At 33.5% G+C, this 20,194-nt stretch overlaps 1 protein-coding gene across 1 annotated transcript; it reads left to right on the top strand.

Moving 5' to 3' along the window:
- Positions 1-207: 207 nt before the first annotated feature.
- LOC130979496 (uncharacterized) lies at positions 208-843 on the top strand. The gene has a single exon (XM_057902956.1). It carries the CDS (start codon positions 208-210, stop codon positions 841-843), a length of 636 nt encoding a protein of 211 aa, XP_057758939.1.
- Positions 844-20,194: the final 19,351 nt, after the last annotated feature.

Genomic DNA, 20,194 nt, shown 5'->3' with positions numbered 1-20,194 from the left:
GGCTGGTTCACGGCCACCAAGGTCGTTTGGAACAACTGGAACAGGAATTAGAACGACAACGAAAGGCGGAGCGAAACCTCAGGGAACGATGAAATGAGTTGGAAGAAAAACTCTTGAAGCTCGAATCCTCCCTTAAAGGTCGGAACTCCCGTGGCGACCGAGAAAAGTCGCCCCCTGGGAGGAGAAGACTCGTTCAGTGAGGACATAATGAAGGCGAAAGTTCCAAGAAACTTCAAAAGCCCTGATATAAACCTCTATGACGGAACCACAAACCCGAAGCATCATTTAAGCAATTTCAAAAGTCGGATGTATCTGGCTGATGCTTCTGATGCAACCCGCTGCAAAGCTTTCCCAACTACCCTGTCGAAGGCAGCTATGAAGTGGTTTGATAGCCTCCCTCCCAGGTCGGTTACCAGCTTTGAGGACCTCTCGAGAAAATTCCTAATGCGGTTCTCCATCCAGAAGGATAAAGTAAATCACGCACCGAGTCTCCTGGGAGTTAAGCAGGAGGTCGGGGAACCTCTACGTGACTACATGGAAAGGTTCAACAAAGCGTGCTTGGAAATTCAAGACCTGCCCACAGAGGCAGTTATCATGGGATTAGTAAATGGACTTAGAGAGGGCCCCTTCTCTCAGTCCATATCAAAAAGGCACCCCACCACTTTGAGTGATGTACAAGAGAGAGCAGAAAAGTACATCAACATGGAGGAAATTGCCAGACTACGGGAGCCCAGGTGGCGACATGGGCCTCCTCACTCAGCAAAAGAGAGAGAAAGGGAGCCCAAGAAAAAGAGGAGGTCGGTACGGACAGGCCGAGGAGATAACACTCCTATACTCCTCTAAAAGTCTCCCTAGTAGACGTATACAGAGAAATCTGTAATACTGAAAGGTTGCCGCCCCCTAGACCCATCAAAAACAAAAAGGGAGGAAGCCGTGGTGACTACTGTGAGTACCATAAGATGTATGGCCACTCAACAAATGATTGCTATGACCTTAAAAATGTGATAGAAAGGTTGGCCAGGGAAGGCCGACTTGATAGATATCTCATAGAAAGGTCGGACAATCATAGAAAAAGAAAGCAAGATGATGAAGACAGAAGAGACCCACCACCACAAACCCCCGAGAGACACATACATATGATCTCTGGAGGATTCGCGGGAGGGGGACTCACTAAATCATCTCGCAAAAGACACCTGAAGCGAGTTTATCAAGTCGGAAACAAATCCTTCGATCTCCCAACCATCTCGTTCACCAAAGAGGACAGGCAGGGGATCATGTCTGGGCATGACGACCCGGTGGTGATAACCATGATCTTGGCAAATGCCAACCTCTACAGGACCTTGGTAGACCAAGGGAGTTCGACTGATATACTCTTTAAGCCCGCATTCGACAAGTTAGGGTTGGACGAAAGGGAGCTAAAAGCTTACCCGGACACCCTGTATGGGCTAGGAGACATGCCAATTAATCCACTGGGATACATCCCCCTCCACATAACCTTCAGAAAGGGGGAAAATTCCAAAACTCTAAGCATCGACTTTATCGTCATCGATGTCGGGTCGGCGTATAACGCCTTAATCGGCAGGACTACGTTAAATCGGCTCGGAGCGGTGGTGTCAACCCCTCACCTTTGCATGAAATTTCCAACACCTAGGGGAATAGCCACGGTACGAGGAGACCAAAAATTGGTAAGAAAATGCTACAGTGAAAGCTTAAAGCTCCGAGAAAAGAGCAAGGAAGTTCACATCATAGAGCTCGGGGGAATAAAAGCTAGGGAAGAGCTGCGACCACAACCGGGTGGAAAAATCGAAGAGGTTCAAATCGGAAAAGAGAAAGGAAAAAACACCAACATATGGGCCAGCCTAGATGGAGGTTTGAAGCAAAGGCTGATAAAGCTCCCGCGAGATAATTTTGACCTCTTTACTTGGAAAGCTTCCGACATGCCAGGGATAGACCCTCAGCTCATGTCCCACAAGCTGTCAGTACACCCCGGATCATGACCCGTACAGCAGCGCAGACACAAGCTCGGAACAGAACGAGCTCAGGTGGTGGAGGAGCAAGTACGAGCCCTCTTGTAAGCCGACTTCATCCGAGAGGTCAAGTACCCAGCATGGCTAGCAAATGTAGTGCTAGTCAAAAAGCAAAACGGCAAGTGGAGGATGTGCGTCGACTACACCGACCTGAACAAAGCATGCCCCAAAGACCCATATCCACTTCAAAGTATTGACACCCGAGTAGACTGATGTTAGGATTTTTGCTAGTAAAGAATTTATAAAAAATATTCGCGTTGTAGATATAGCTTCTAAACTAATAGAAGTCCCTTCGTGCAAATGTTTTGGTTGTCACAAGTAACAAACCCCTTTAAAATTGATAACCGAGTATTTAAACCTCGGGTCGTCTTCTCAAGGAATTGCAGGGAGGTATGTTCTTATTATTGGCTATGAAAAAGGTAAAATTGGGGGTTTTGGATTAAGGTAAAAGGTTAGTTGAATGACAAGTAAAATGAAATAATAATAACTGTAAAATAAACTCTTGGCAAAGTATGAGAACTGGAAGTCCTATCCTAGTTATCCTTATCGATTGTGATGAGGATTGGATTTTTCTCCCACTTTGTTAACCTCTAACTATGAAGGTAAGTTAAGTGGATGAATTAATTCGAATCCTCAAGTCCTAGTCTTTCCTTGGGAAAGGCTAGAGTTATTGGAACTTGAATTAATGAAATGAAGAAATCCAATTTTCAATCAACAATGAGTTTGATAATTTAAGAGTTACCAATTAATCAACCAAAGCCAAGGATGTAGAAAGCTAAATTGAAATCATAAACATCTGGAATATCTCAAGTAACATTCATTCAAAGCAGTAAATCTAACATGGAAAATATTCATAAGCCAATTGGGCAACATAAATCAAACATAAATAAAAGCATTAGAGTATCTCAAAGTAGAAGAGAAATATAAATTAAAGAACATTGAACCTGTGATGAAAAAGTAATATTCCTAATTTCTAAAAATCCTAATCCTAATCCTAAGAGAGAGGAGAGAACCTCTCTCTCTAAAAACTACATCTAAAACTAAAATTGTGAATTATGAGAGCATGATCTGAAGTCTCCTTCATTCCTCCACTTTGCAGTCTTTAATCTGTATTTTCTGGGCTTGAAACTGGGCCGGAAATAGCCCAGGATTTGCTGTTTGCGAAATCTGCCACGCTGATTTTCGCAGATGCGACGCGTCCGCGTGGATGATGCGTTCGCGTTGCCTATCTGTATGGACACTATGGCAAATTATATATCAAATCTAAGCCCCAGATGTTAGCTTTCCAACGCAAGTAAAACCGCGTCATTTGGATCTCTGTAGCTCAAGTTATGGTCGTTTTAGTGCGAGAGGGTCAGGCTGACAGCTTCGCAGTTTCTCCAACTTCTTGTACTCCTTCCACTTTTGCATGCTTCCTTTCCATCCTCCAAGCCATTCCTGCCCTATAATATCTGAAAATACTTAACACACATATCAAGGCATCTAATGGTAATAAGAGAGGATTAATAATAAGCAAATATAAGATCAAAGAAGCATGTTTTCAATCATAGCACAAAATCAGGAAGGAAAATGTAAAACATGCGAATTGTATGAATAAGTGAGTAAAGAGTTGATAAAAACCACTCAATTGAGCATAAGATAAACCATAAAATAGTGGTTTATCATAGACACAAGCTCAGGGTATCAGTACTTGTCGTTTATGGATGCTTACTCGGGATACAACCAAATCCCGATGTACAAACCAGATGAGAAAAAAACTTCATTCATCACACCTAAAAGGAAACTACTGCTATGTGGTGATGCCATTTGGATTAAAAAATGCCGGAGCCACATATCAAAGGTTGATGAATAAAGTGTTCGCTCCCCACTTTGGGAACTTAATGGAGGTCTACGTAGATGACATGCTGGTGAAAACTAAGGAGGAAACCGACCTCTTGACAGACCTCTCGCAAGTTTTCAACTCCGTAAGGTCACATGGGATGAGACTAAATCCCACAAAATGTACCTTTGCGGTGGAGGCGCGAAAGTTTCTAGGGTTTATGCTAACACAAAGGGGAATCGAAGCGAACCCCGATAAGTGCAAGGCTATCCTGGAAATGAAAAGTCCAACTTGTCTGAAGGAGGTCCAACAATTAAATGGAAGGCTTGCCGCCCTTTCCAGATTCCTGGCGGGTTCGGCACTAAGATCCCATCCACTATTCTCCCTACGAAGAAAAGGATGCCAGTTCGAATGGAGTCCGGAATGCGAAGAAGCTTTCTGGGAGTTCAAAAAGTTCTTGAGCCAGCCTCCAATCCTGACCCGACCCGTGGTCGGGGAAGAGCTCGTCCTATACCTGTCAGTAGCAGACAGAGCTATAGCATCAGCTCTAATACGGGAAGATGAAGTCGGGCAGTATCCTGTGTACTTCACCAGCAAAGTTCTACAAGGCCCAGAACTAAAGTATCAAAAACTTAAAAAGTTTGCATACTCCTTAGTAGTAGCCTCACGCCGATTACGGCCATATTTCCAAGCACACACAATAAAAGTCTGAACGAACCAGCCCATGAAGCAGGTCCTTTAGAAGACAGACATTGCGGGCAGAATAGTTCAATGGACAATAGAACTCTCCGAGTTTGACTTGAAATACGAAGCCCGAATGGCAATAAAAGCTCAATGCCTCACCGACTTCCTAGCAGAATACGCGGGAGAACAAGAGAAAAAATTCACTACATGGGAGTTATATGTAGATGGGTTCTCCAATAAAGTTGGAAGCGGGGCAAGCATAATATTGGTCAGCGAAGGGGGAACGCAAATCGAAGTTTTCCTCAAATTCGAGTTCCCAGCTTCCAACAATCAGGTAGAATATGAAGCCTTGATTGCAGGGTTAAAGCTGGCAGAAGAAGTCGGTGCAACCAAAGTAATGATATTCAGCGACTCTCAAGTGATGACCTCCCAAATAAACGGAGAGTATCAGGCCAAAGATCCCAACATGAAAAAATACTTAGAAAAAACATTGGAGTATCTTAGGCGCTTTGAAGAAACCGAGGTAAAGCATATAACTCGGGACCTCAATAGCAGGGCAAACGCCCTCTCCAAGCTAGCAAGTACCAAACCAGGAGGAAACAATAGAAGTCTGATTCAAGAAACTCTCCCTGAACCCTCCATGGACAAAATGGAGGCTGTTCAAGACGTCTTTGAAATTACCGGGTTAGACCTCGGGTGGATGAAGCCCTTAGTCAAATACCTTAAATTTGACATCCTCCCCAAAGAAAAAAAAGAGGCCAAAAAAATTCGGAGGAAAGCACAAAATTACACGTTGGTGAAAAATATCCTCTATAAAAGGGAGATATCAATACCACTACTAAAGTGCGTCCCGACCTTAAAGAAAAACGAGGTGCTAGAGGAGGTGCACAATGGAATCTGCGGGAATCATCTTGGAGCAAGGTCGTTAGCTAGAAAGGTAATCCGAGCTTGATTTTACTGGTCGACCTTACAAAAAGATTCTATGGAATTTGTGAAAAAATGCCAACCATGCCAAATGCATGCAAACTTCCATGTAGCCCCTCCTGAGGAACTCATTAGTATAACTTCCCCATGGCCTTTCGCAAAGTGGGGATTGGACTTGCTAGGACCATTCCCACAAGCGCCGGGGCAAGTAAAATATCTAATAGTGGGAGTGGATTACTTCACAAAATGGATAGAAGCAGAACTATTGGCCACCATCACCGCTCAGAGAAGTCGGAAGTTCCTCTACAAGAACATCATCACCAGATATGGGGTACCCCACTCCATCACCACTGATAATGGCACTCAATTCACCGACTTAACCTTCAAAAACCTGGTAGCCAGTATGAAAATCAAACATCAATTTACATCGGTGGAACATCCACAGGCAAATGGACAAGCCGAGGTAGTAAACAAGGTCATATTGGCAGGGTTGAAGAAAAGGTTACAGGACGCAAAGGGAGCCTGGACCGAGAAACTCCAACAAGTACTTTGGGCTTATTGGACCACACCTCAGTCTGCCACAGGAGAAACACCCTTCCAACTTGCTTATGGCATAGAAGCCATGATACCGATTGAAATCAACGAGCAAAGCCCAAGGATGAACTTCTACGATGAGGTTGGAAACATAAAGGGACACAAAGAAGAACTTGAACTACTCCCTGAATTTCGAGAACGAGCCCATATTAGAGAAGCGGCATTGAAACAAAGGATGACGAACAGATACAACCAAAAATTCATTCGAAGGAGTTTCGCCCCAGACGACATGGTTTTAATTAGAAACGACATAGGAGTCAACAAGTCTGGGGAAGGAAAGCTCGCTGCTAATTGGAAGGGACCATACAAGATTATTGAGGTCTTAGGAAAAGGTTCTTACAAGGTGACCGACTTAAACGGCACCGAGCTACCTAGGTTGTGGCATACTTGTAATATGAAAAGGTACTACAGTTAAAAGCGAACTCTACTTCCTGATGTACTATTTTCCCAATTTCATGATTTTTTCCCAAAATGAAAGGGTTTTTTCTGAAGAAGGGTTTTTAACGAGGCATCACAGTAGAGACTAAGGGGTCATAGACAGTCCAAAACCCTTAGTAGCAATAAAGTACCTTTGCAAATAAATAAAGATCTTTTACAAATATCTCTTATAAATTCCTTCTCGCTTTCTTTCTTTCTATGAAACGCGCCGACTTAGGCTCGACAAACCGTGAAAATCCCATGAACCGACCTAGATGGTCGTCAGGATAAAACGATGAGGTACAAGTCGGTGTAAAGAGGTTATAAAAGTCGATCGTGAATAAACTCGAAAATTAACTGACTAACAAATCGGAAATTCCAAGAAAGAAATGCATCGCAAAAATAATCTAAGTTGTAAAAACTCAATATATCAAAAATTGAGCATAAGGAATCCCGAAAAGAGATCAGAAAACCTAGAGAAGGCACTAAAGACTGTCCCAAGCCTTCAAGGAAAATTCGAGAAAAAACTTAGAAGAAGGACAGCCAACCAAGAAAAGGTTTTTCGAAACAAAAGATCAAAAAAGGGTTTTTTCGAAACCTAAAGCAGAAAAAAAGCATGCACACAACCAACGAAAGTAACTTAAACCCTTGTCCAAAAAAGGGTATTTCTTAAAAATATTTTGTTTACGGCCATAAAAGGCCAAGAAAGTGTCAGCAGCATACCACAACAACATGAAAATAAATAGTATAAAAAAGAGGGGACCCACAGGCCGGGCCCCATATAGCCAAAGATAATTTTTTAATTCGGAAGGGCGTCACCACCCAAACCTGGAAGAGTAGTCAAAGCACTACCAGAGTCAGGGAGAGAAACATACATAGGAGTTGGAGGGAAAGTCTCAGGAGCCTTGGAAGAACTCGGAGCATCATCTGGTTGGGGAGGGGACTCTATGATTCTCTGGTCCCGAGTCTTCAACTCGGATTCAGACACAGGTCGGGGAGGAGATACAATGGCCCCATCGATTACAACCTTATCAGGATCCAAAAGTGAGAGATCCAGGTCGGCAGCAATAACCCCGACTTGCTCCTTAAAAACCCTCCACGCCTCTTCGGATCCCTCGGCAATGGAGTCCTCTAGATCCGCATAAGCGTCCCGAGCTCTCACCAGATCTTTTTTGACCTCCACAAGGTCCTGGAACAAGCTTGAGTAGCTCTGCTCCGCCTTCTCCTGTAGACTCTCCGCCATAGAACATCGGCCCATCAACCTCTACCCCTCTTTCCGGGGATTATCCTTCTCTTCTCTCAGCTTGGTGACCTCCTCCATCAGGCTCCTCTCAGCCTCCTGATACAAAAGAATCCTCTCCTCTAGCTCTTCAACCCTCAAGGATGAACCCAAAGAGCTGAGGAGAGTCTTCTCAAAAATATCAAGAAACTTGGTGCACACCCCCGCCGCCCTGATACTCTCCTGAGCCAGAATAGTAAGGTGGTTTCGAAGAGAAGCATCATCCATACTTATACGAGTATAAGAATAGATATGCTCCCGGATAAATTGAGGCGCATCCACCTTGGCCTCACCTTCAAAGGGAGAGCCAGACTCTAAAGCCTTGCGCTTCTTCTTTTCTAGCTCAGGAGAAAGTCGGGAAGAAGGGGGCAGCAGAGAAGAGGCAGAGGAAGAAATAACAATAGGTCGAGCAAGGGTCCCCAAGCTGTGAGAAGAAGGGGGAGGGGAAGGACTAGCTGCCCTGGCACCACTAACCCTGGCGCGGGATCTCGCTTTGGCCTCCTGAACCCTCTGGTAAGACTCCCTCGAATTCTTCTTCGCCATCTCTGCAAAAGGCATTAGGTAAAAAAGTCAATAAAACAAATCGAAGAAAACAACTCAGAAAGTTGAAAAACCCAACAAATCAATACGACACTACCTAATTGGGCCTGCACAAAGGTCGGAGGCCCCTGGAGAAACTTCTTGGTATCCAGATAAGGGGCTCTCCCCCAAACTTCTCGGAGGAACCCAACGATGGCCACCTCCACCTCGTCCAAATTATCCAAACTATATTTTTCACAAGGAGAGGCCTCTAACCAGTACAGGAAAAAGCGAGGAGAAGAATTTTGATCCAGAAAAAAGGGGTGGTGACCCTCTACAGCTTGCACTTTGAAAAAGAAGTTTTTAAAGTCATGAAAGGATTTATCAAAAAGGTTAAAAACTCTCCGGCCTTGTATGGCCCGGAAAGAAACCCATTGCTCTTTGTTATTTTTTCCACTAAAGGGCGTGGTCATGTGAAAAAGAAAAAAGAAAATTCTCAAAGAAGTCGGAAAATCCAGGGCATGACTGATAAATTGATAAGTTTTCAAAAAACCCCAAGAGTTGGGGTGAAGCTGGATAGGGGCTATCCGGCAATGAGATAAAACGGCTATCTCAAAATCAGAAAAAGGAAGAAGAACACCCAAACAGGTGAAAAAACTCTCATACATAAAAATAAAACGAGGGTCTTCCTCAGAAGCTCTTCCAAAACAAACCCGGTCTTCCAGACCCGGGGCTATCAGTTCATATCTCGACTCATCCCCATCAGAAGCACAAATTCTATGGTGCGTACGAAGGTCGGTAACGTAGTCAGTATCCACAAGGGGTTCTTCTCCAAGAACAGTAACATCTATCCATCGAGCGAGGGATTCTACAAAAGACATCTTTTTTCTAAAAAAGAAAAGGATCCCGAAACCTACAAAGGGAAAAAAAGAAAAAAAGATCAAAAATAGGGTCTCTAAGGGGCCTGGGGTTAGATCCTTGACAAAATAGAATCACTAAAGTCTACGACCAACACTCCTCTCAAAATAAAAAACATGCAAATAAAAACAGTCAAAAAAGAGAAGAAGAAGAAAGAAAACTGACCTTTACTTTTGAAGGGTCGAAGGTTCTACAGCAGTTGATCCAAGAAAAAGGAAGCTTTCTTTTCGGAACAGAGTGTGTAAGTGAGAAAAGTTTTCAGAAACAAAACAAGGAAAGAGAGGGAAAAGTATTTATAAGCACGTTAGGGGCATAAAGGTAAAATGACGCAACCATTTAAGAAGTTGCACCGTTACCAAGGTAACCGCCCCCGCGTATGAATACTCAAACCTCTAAGAGACGCGACGTTTGATTTGACGCGACTGTTGAAAGCTTTCAAAAACACGTTGGTTTTGAAAAATCACGTCGGTTTCCTATCAGGTTGGCTACGGTCCCGAGTTATAATACTCGACCCCAACTCTTAAAAGAAATTAGGCTCGAGTAGGGGCACTGTTCATACTGTGGCCCAACGCTAAGGAACAGGTCCAAACGACAGATCCAACCCACAAGGTTGGGCACCTCAGTACACTGACCTTCTCTTAAGAAGTCGGTGCTCCCCACGACTTGATCCAACGAAGTCGGAAGTAGAGATTAGCTGGCAGATAATAAATATCCCTAAGATCTCTCAATCCACTTCCAGGAGCCATATCGTAACTTCCCTAAGATAAAGGGACGGTTATCCACCCTAAAGGGTGGAACTACACCAACGGTTGTTATTGGTTCACCACTATAAATACACTGACACCCTTCAAGTATCTCTAAGTCCCAATACTCTCTAGACCTGCTCACACCCTTGCTGACTTAGGCATCGGAGTGTCTTTGTAGGTACCACTCCCCCATTCTCTCACGCGTACAAGTCGGACGGAGGCGCTAAAAATGCAAACCCGCTCAAAGGCTTCCTTCCCTAGACGATTGGACCAACCCAACGAGTCTAGTCCATTAATCTCTAATTACACAATGTAAGAGCATTATTTCTCATTTTTTTTTCGGACATTGGTATTTGTCATCTTTATTATACTCAACTTTTAAAATTAATTAAGAGCAAAATGAGTTTGAAAGGATGATCATTTCTTTTTGGTGGGCCTGCTGAAAGGATATATAATTACACACATGCATATATTCAAAAGACAACTTTGACTAAGAGTATATTAGCCATAGCATATAAAATGTCCAAGCTATTATCATCACAATCTCCCTAAAATGCATGCCTCAAACTTAAATAATATTTTATAAAATTAAAATTTATCACATATGCCATATATGTGTGTCTTTTTATAACCAACTCTCTAATTATGATATATATGTATTTTTTGAGTTTTTTTTTTCTTCTCCTCTAATTTCTATAATAAAGCTTACTATAATAAACAGAGCTAAAGTATTTATTTTGAATATTTTTAGATTTGAAAATAAACTTACGTACGTTATAACCAAAAATAAACACGCAAGAATTACAAAAAAATAAAATAAAAGTTTTACAGAAAGAAGTGAACAATATTTATTTATAGATGTAAACGTAGATTAAATCAGATCGAATATAGTAAAAATTTTGATCTAATTTACGTTAAAATTATTGGATCAGATCCAATCAATATATGTGTTTTCAAGTTTGGATCCTGTCGGATTGGATATCAGATATATCCGCAAAACATAAAGATATTTTAAAAATTTATTTTTATTAAAAAAATATCAATACATCATTTTTTATTAATAAAATAATAGTACAACATATACGATAATTATTAGTTAAAATAAAAAATAAAAATATTTATTTATTTATTATTTATTTATTGTAGATCCGTGAAAATGAGAATACCTACATAAAATTCGCAATTCGATTCTATTAGTGAGCGACAATCAAATCGATCCGATAATTTTGTGGATCGGATCGATATTCACAATTTTCGGATTGAATTCGGATAAACACTGTGCAGACGTGTGGATCAAATCCAATCCATGAATTACTCTTATTTATTTGTGTATACTTAAAAATAGGTGAATGCTAACGTACTCCATACAAAATATAAAGTGTAATACTTTTTGAATTTGTGTCTAAATTATGAATACTAAATCTTAAATTTTAAATCATAAATTTTAAATTCTAAAATTTTAAATTTTAATTCCTGAATTTTAAATCTTAAATTCTAAATTCTAAACTTTAAATTTAAATTATTGATCTAAAATATAATAAATAAAAAATATTAACTTATTTAATTAAGAAGGAGAATAACACTCCTTACTTAATAAATAACATTTAAGAATAACTTATAAAGATATGTTTTTATTAAGTTTTATTGCATAGAGCATTTTTTCAGCTTCTCTTTTTTTTTTTAATTTTTATAATTTATATTTATATATAAATTATATATTAAACGAAATTACACGTAACATAACAAAGCTCGTTAATCGCTATACATACACCCATGACCCATCCACGAATTAAACTGTTGGATCGAACAACAATAATAATAATGCGCTGCTTAACCAATATAATAGAAAATAAGGAGTCAATTCAGTTAGATCTATCACGATCATGCTGGTTGATTACTCTGGGGAAGAATTGAACGACACTTTGTAATGCATAACAGGTAAGTATTAAGTACTCAAGACTTTTGTACAGAATGCCTTTTGGGATGTTTATTTTGATGAATCTATTAGAAATCAATGCAAGCTAGGCACTTGTCGTTCACATATAGCACATGTAATAAAAAAACAGATAAAAAAAATAAGGTTTAATTATTCTTTTGGTTCTTATAGTTTTATAAAATTTTTAATTAAGTTTTTATACTTTTTTTTTCTTTCTAATTGGGTCTTTGTACTAAATATTTTTTTTCAATTAAGTCCCTCTTAGTAGTAATTGGCTTAATTTTATAGGAACTTAATTAAAAAAAAAAGAATAGGTATAAAGACCTAAATAAAAGAAAAAAAAGTGTAGGGACCTAATTAAAAAAAATTTGGTCCAAAAATTTAATTAAAAAAAAAAATATAAGAATCTAATTAAAAAGTTTTGCAAAATTATAGGGACCAACAGAATAATTAAACCAAAAAATAATAAGCGGATACAGTTTTGCATATATAGCATATGTAATAAAAATTTAGAACTTGTTATCTGAAAATGTCATTTCAAGTCTTCTTTATTATTATTATGAGGATTCTATTTATAAATGATTCATAATTAAGGATATCTTTAAATAGTGTTTTTGAGATAGAAATAACAAAACCAACACGGAATTTTATTTAGCTATCTATAATAATATATAATGGTAAAATTTGTTTTGGTGTTTAGAATTTTTTTATTTTTATCTTTTTTAATAGCCTACTCCAGTATACGTCAATTATTTTATATTACAGAATTTTTACTGTTTCATTTTTATTCACGTTCATCCTTATCTCATAAATTCACATGACTTTTATAATTATCTCTTTCTTCTCTTATTCTCTCTCACTTCACATTATTATTACTGTATAATAGAAAAACTTCCTTCGTTTCTCATCCATCTTCTGATGCATTATTCTTACTTCATCTAAATATAAATATAATTTGTTTTTTATCATTAAATAAAAGTGTAAAACTATATTTATATGTTTATTTTGATTAATTAGATTAATTACAGTTGACAGAATACCAATGAAAAATTCACATGGGAGTGGTCGACCGATTTGGCAAGATTATGCCAGGCAACGAAGACAAAATATGAGTGAAAAATAGAGGCAGCAACACCTCATCAGAAGGCGTACCAGTTATCGAAAAAATAGTAGACAAGGAAAGTAAATTGATACATCGAGTGGTACAACTAATATGATAACACCATTAGAAAATATCACAAATATGTCCCTCATCAATACTCTATGGTACTCTAAGTTATATCTTCCATTAATAAATTTATGTTGTTAGTACATCATTTAATATGAATTATTTTTTACAATATATCTATATTATTGTACTTTTAGTACCATCTATGTATAATTTATCTCCCGAATATACTCTTAAATGATCAAATTACATTATTTTTCATGCTAATAATAAATTTTTTAAATATTCAAATACTCATAATAACAGTGGAGTTGGTTCAGGCAACAGACCGAATGGTCCAAATATCGGTAAGAATCCTATATATTTATTTAATTAATAATAATATATTTTTCTTAGGTTTTGATTCGATAAACCTTTCATAATTGTCCTAAATAATATTATTATAGATATCTATAATAATCTATAACAATATATAAAGCTAATAGGAGAATTTGGTATCAAAACCTGTTTTCCTATTTTACCCTTATTTTTATTAAACTAAAACTATTTAGTTTTGTAAATTCTTTGTTAACCCACGAGAGAGTTAAGTAACTCCTCGGAATTAAAATCAAACTGCTCAATTCTCACTCTCAATTCTTTTTATTTTTTTAATAAAAAATTAGCTTTATCCCATAATAGAATTTAAAACTGATTCATTTTATTTCAAATAAAATAAAACTTAACATGTATATAAAAAAATGATATTAAAATTATGTATGTTAAGAATACTACCAAAAAGAAAAAGAAATATTAACTTTTATTATAGTACTTGAATTTACTTATTATAGTACTTGAATTTAAAGTAATTTTTTGTGTGTATATTTAATAAAAAAAATTACATATAAAAGAGTACTTCTTAATCAAATCTATACTAATATATATAATGAACTGTACTAATGTATACAAGAAAATTTGGTATCCAATTTCTTCTTTCTATTTTACTCCTGTTTTTTTGTTAAACATGGAATCTATTCTATTATATAAATATTGGATATCTGCACTTAATGATGGAGCTGACGTGGCATGCTTCGGAGAGTATTTTCCGATTTAATTATTTTAACTCATTCAATACAATTTATTACCATGATTTAATTATATCAACTAATTGATTTGATTAGATATTTTAAATATTAATATAATTTATTATAATATATATTACTTAATTAATTTTACTACATTAATTATAATTTGTTATATTAGTTAATTAATTTATTCATTTATAAAGTCTGAAATAAAATAAATAATTTATTATTTATTCTAATTGAATTCATTAAATTTAATTATACATTATATACGAATTAATAATAATTTGTAAATAATTTTATATTATATATGTATTAACAAAATATTATATATGTCTTAATGTGTTAATTAAATATTATATACGCACAGAAAAATAAATACAAAGATAATTTATATAATATTGATAATATTATATTAGCACGGTGATTTTTTTGTTTTGATATCATATAGTATTGATAATGATAATATTATTATATAGTATTATATAAACTTTCTAATATTAGTATAGAAAATTAGAAAATTATTCCTTATAACAATCATTTTTAGTGGAATAGTGTGTTTCTTATATAGTATTGATAATTGTTGCTTAATTTAAAGTAATTGTATGTTGGTATCTTAAATTTATTTTTTAATAATGACCTAAATAGATAAATCTAATTGAATTGAATGATTATATAAAATATTTTATGTTATTAATATATTAAAATTAAATTCATTTTTCGGTACAGAATTTTATAGGTAAATTTTATACAAGATTAAGTTATTTTTTATTTTTTAATTTGTTTTATCTGTGTTACTTTATTTAATTTTAAGTAGCGTCATATTTACAATTACCGCCAGTATGATATTTTATAAAATATGAAAATCAATTTTTTTTTATAATTTAAATATCAATGTTTGAGTTAATTTTAATTTAACTTTTTTAAATTAATGTTATCTTTCATTTAGATCTTAATTAATTTAAAATACAAAAATACTAATATATTTACTGTCTCTTTAAATAATCATAACTTTAATTTATTTACTGTCTTTTTTTTCTTTTATATTTTGTTTAGCAAAAATAATATATGGATTAGGATGGAGTTAAAAAATACTCTATACGATGCATGTTTGGTACTGATAAATTCATATAAAATAGAAGAGAAGAAAATAGAAAGCTAAAAAACACCGAATTGAATGGTGTAAACAGATTTATTAAAGCTAAGTGTCTGTGGGTTCTCATGTCTCATCTCATTTTTTGAAGTTCAAACACATTTTAAATGTATGAATTTTAATTATATTTATTTTTTCCCTCTTCAATAAATACTACAATCTCTTCCTATTTTTGCTATAGGCTTGTCTTTTATTTAAAAAAATACACAAAAAAATGTAAAAAGAAAAATCAAAGAAATTAAAACTGTTATTATATTTAAAAAAATTAAATGCTCTTTTAATTAAATATCTATGTAATTCTTATCTAGATATATAAATTGTATTTTAATATATTGAGTGGTAAATATAAAAAAATATATAATAGATAAGTTAAAATAACGAATAATGAGATATCTATCTATTCTATTTATTCTATTATATAAAAATCAAATTTTTGCACTTAATGATAAAGTTGACGTGGTATGTTTCTTAGAATGTTTCCTGATTTATTTCTTTTAACTCATTAAATATAATTCATTACGGTGGATTAATTATATCAACTAATTGAGATATTTAAGTATCACACAATTTAATATTATGTATATCAATTAATTGAATATAATTGTTAGAGTATAATTAGGATCAATTAGATCAATTAGCATTATTTAGTCACAAAAAAAATAGCATTACTTAACATATCTAAATATTTATTATAGGATATTACGTTTTTATTATTTCAATTCTCTTAGCACCTATAAATACCCTTTTATATTGTATCATTTTACACAACTTGAATACACACAAACCTTTTCTCTACTGCTCTCTCTTACCCTTTCTAATAATAATAAATACAGTTTAATTTAGTTAGAAGTTCATTATTTTATAGTCTTCTATAAAATAATCTTTTTATTACTTTGGATATTTTAACTCTTTTTTATTTTTTTTCTCTTTACATGTAATTTTGTTGTGCATTAACTTTGTTTATTTAATGAAAAATATACTCAAGTTATTTCTATTAATGTATTAATATAATTTTAATATTTATATGTCACTAATAATAATAATATATAATATGTCTAATTGTAAAAAATTTACTATTTTTTATACAATTAGATTAGACATATTTATATTCAATTTATTTGATTATTTAATTAAAATTAATTATATTAAAAGATTATATTAATATTATGATAGACTAATTATATTATTATTCATTAATTATATTAAAAGATTAAAATTATGATAGATTATCATTATTTTATTATTTTTATTTTTTGATATTAATTAAGATGTTTAGCTTCTTTTTATTATCATTTTTTATTCTCTTATTCTATGTGTTTATTCCCATAAATCTTGCTAAATTAAATAAAGTACTGTATATCTTCTTTTTATTCTTCTTTTATATACACATAAAATTTATTAAATTATTTCTCTTCCATCTAATAATTTTGTTTCTCTTCTATTTATATTTCTTTCCTTCAATATTTTATTGGTTCTTATTTTTCTAAATTTTATTTTAATTTATATATTTGTTCTTACTATACCCAATTTTTTAATTTATGTGTAATATACATTCTTATTATGTTATAGAAATATGATTTGATTCCATTAACTTACCAAATTTTTTTGAAAAATCTAAAGCTAAAGCACAAAAATATATTTATAGATATTTTACTTTAATTTTTTAACTAAAAAATATAATATTTTTTGTCATATTAGTTGGAATTCAAAGTTAAATATGAATATTAATTTTTGAAATAGAATAAATATACTTTAAATTTTTTGCATCTAAAAATAATATTCTATCAATGTTAGAATTATTTAGATAGATAAGTAATAGTGAATATAGAATTATATAGGATGGATAGAACTAAGTACATCTTTTTATTGAAAATACGAATTTAAAAATATTATATTCAATTCTCAATAGTCAACCTCTCATTGAACCATTGTATTTTCAAAAGATTTTTGAAAAAATGAAATAATTTTAGGTGTATAAATTTTGTAAAAATTTAATTAATTTAAGATATTTATTATCGTTGATTAAAAAAGTAAATTAAAATGACAATTTGATATTTCTATACTCTTAAAATATTATTTATTTATTTTTCATGCATTCTTTATCATCCAATGATCACATTAATATAATTTAATTCAATAAAATTATTTATGATCATTTGATTGAATAAAATTTTTATTTTAGCTAAAAATTTTAGGATTTCTCAACCTCAAGATCATCCATGTTAAATCATTAAAAAATATAACTAAGAGCGCGGAAACGTCTCTTTATTCGAGAGTATGATTGAGATCAGAGAGCTTGGCTCTTGTGGTTCTTTGATCTTCGTCAACCAAAATCTTCTGTATTTTTTATAGGCTGAATCACAATTTTACTGTGGGAAAAGAGCTATGAAGGCGAGTTTGATGTGTTGGAGACCAAAATTCTAAAGTCATTATTTATATTTGAGTGTGACACTCATTAAACCCTAAAACTCAAATAAATTAGTATCTATGATTTTAATCTCATTTATCCAAATCAAAAGTAATAATGACTTATTTAATTTAACATTTATGACAATAAATGAGATCACCGTTATATAAGTCATTTAATGTGAAATTACTTAATTTACGATTATAATTAATATATGTATTATCCATAAATATATTAAGAAATAATAATTTCCTAACAATCTTCTACTTGGGTTATAAATATATATTTTTCTGAGATAACCTCTTATAAATTTTACGCGTAAATCTGAATGTTATTTCTCTTATTACTTTAATAATCTGATCTATCTCATATATTAGTTATGAAATTACCGAAATTTTTATCACATTAGTGTCACAACAAAACTACGATGATCCCATACTAAAATACTCAATCACATAGATCAAATTTGGATGAGAAAATTCAGAAATTACATGCAAAAATGATCTCATACATGTCTTTTTTTAACTGGAATAAAAATTCTATTTTATTCGGTGACAGACTCAGATGAAACTACAACGGCAATATCCGAGCATAGCGAATGTGACTAAGTGATGAGTCTGTAGAAGAAGAAGAGAAGAACTTAACAGACTCACAATGAGAGAGAGAAAGAGAGAGAGAGAGAGGGGGAAATTTACATAGAGAAAAGAAACTCGGCAGGAGAATGGTGGCGACGGGCTCAACAACGACGGTAATGGGATGAGCAGCGCTGATGACATAAGCTGTGAACAGTGACGGACCCAGAAAAATTTAGTAATGGGGACAAAAATATAATAAAATTTAGATATAGATATTTTTTTGCTTCCCACGATATTCAACAAGTTAATGACTAATCCGTCATGAATTTGAATTCTATTTAAGAATCTATAATTGGCCGGCAACGAGTTGCTATGCATACGAGACATAATTCAAACCCTCAATACTTATTTAAGCGGACGACTAAGTTGATCACTTGATCAATCTAAATTGGTTTAGATATATTCAAAATTTAAAATTAGAACTATCTAATACATATTGATAAGAACTAGAAATATACACACAATCATTATTATAATATTTAAAATAACAAAAAAAATATTTATAAGGATCTTTTTTTATTATTAACATGATTAAATATTATTTTTTATATATATTTTTAAACAATTATTTTACTTATTTGTCAAATCTACTTATTATAATTTTTATAATATAAATAAATTTTTTAACTAAAATAATTACAATATATTAATACATAGATAATATATTTTTTTATCTTAAACAATTTTATGTATTATCCCGTACAAAGTACGGGAACATACACTAGTTCAATATAACAAACTATTACTACGTCTTTTATTTTTTTATATCTTTTTTTTATCAAAAAGAGAATTTATCCCACGATAGAGTATCAAATAGATTCACTTTTAACCTACGACATATTTTAAAACTGCTACTACTACGTGCTCAATTTTAAAAACTGACTCATTTTCAATAAAAAAAACTGTTCCACCTTCAGTCGTACTTAACCCACAAGAGAATTAGATTACTCTTTCACTTTCAAACTTGGTCTGGCAAACATTTTTCTTCTCTGCATCTTTCTCTCCTTTTGACAAATAGAAATGAAAACTTCACGACATCAACAATCATGTCAACGTCAACCCACTTAGACAGAATATGTCAGGCGAAAAAGACAGAATATGACCGAAGAACAAAGACAGCAACATCTAGCTAGAAGACGTGTAACTTATCGGAGAAAACAAGTTGTCATATCAACTGATACAACTCCAATTCCAACTCCAATGCTGTACCCGATTAACCACAATAAAGTAATATTACAATATTAATGACAGTGACAATTGCATTAATGATACATATTTTTACTTTATTGTTATTACCTAGACGTGAAATTGAATCAGGTTCGTCCACTTGAAATTTATTCTATTGGTTGGGGAGGTATAGTTAAAGTAGACAAGACTCTGTTATGGAAGATGATAAAAAGAGAATATTGGATCAAAAGAATCACAGATAATGCAATAAACTTTTAGTATATAATAAACAAAACCATCTATTTTGACCTATATACCAATTATGTTAAAAGTTTAACATTTTTTTCAGCCATGAACTCAGAAGAATACAACTAACTCATTTCGGTACAAAACAATATCATTGCAGGTAATTGTTATTAAAAAAACTACCTAACAAATCAGATGTGATATCATTTAATTTACACTTTGTCAATAATAACTCATGAATTATAATCATTCTTTTTGACCTTTCAAAAAATTCAATGCAAAACAAGATATCTCAATTCTGCAGGTTTAAATTGAATTTTTCTCTATAATAAAGAATCAATTTGATTGAATATACCTGAAGCGTTTATATAATTATTTTTATGGTAAAAAAATCTGACAGTTTTTTAAGACAAAAGAAGTGATTGATAAGAAGATGTATAATGAATTACGAAAGATTTTTTTCAGGTACATCATCTTTATATTCTCCTTTTTTT

The sequence above is a fragment of the Arachis stenosperma genome, chromosome 1 (genome assembly GCF_014773155.1).
Source record: "Arachis stenosperma cultivar V10309 chromosome 1, arast.V10309.gnm1.PFL2, whole genome shotgun sequence".
In the NCBI taxonomy this organism is placed as follows: Eukaryota; Viridiplantae; Streptophyta; class Magnoliopsida; order Fabales; family Fabaceae; genus Arachis; species Arachis stenosperma.
Note: the sequence above shows the minus strand (reverse complement) of the source record. Positions and strands in the feature narration are given on the sequence as shown.

Coding starts and splice junctions, on each gene's coding strand:
- LOC130979496 (XM_057902956.1), top strand. CDS start 208: ATGAAGGCGAAAGTTCCAAGAAACTTCAAAAGCCCTGATATAAACCTC.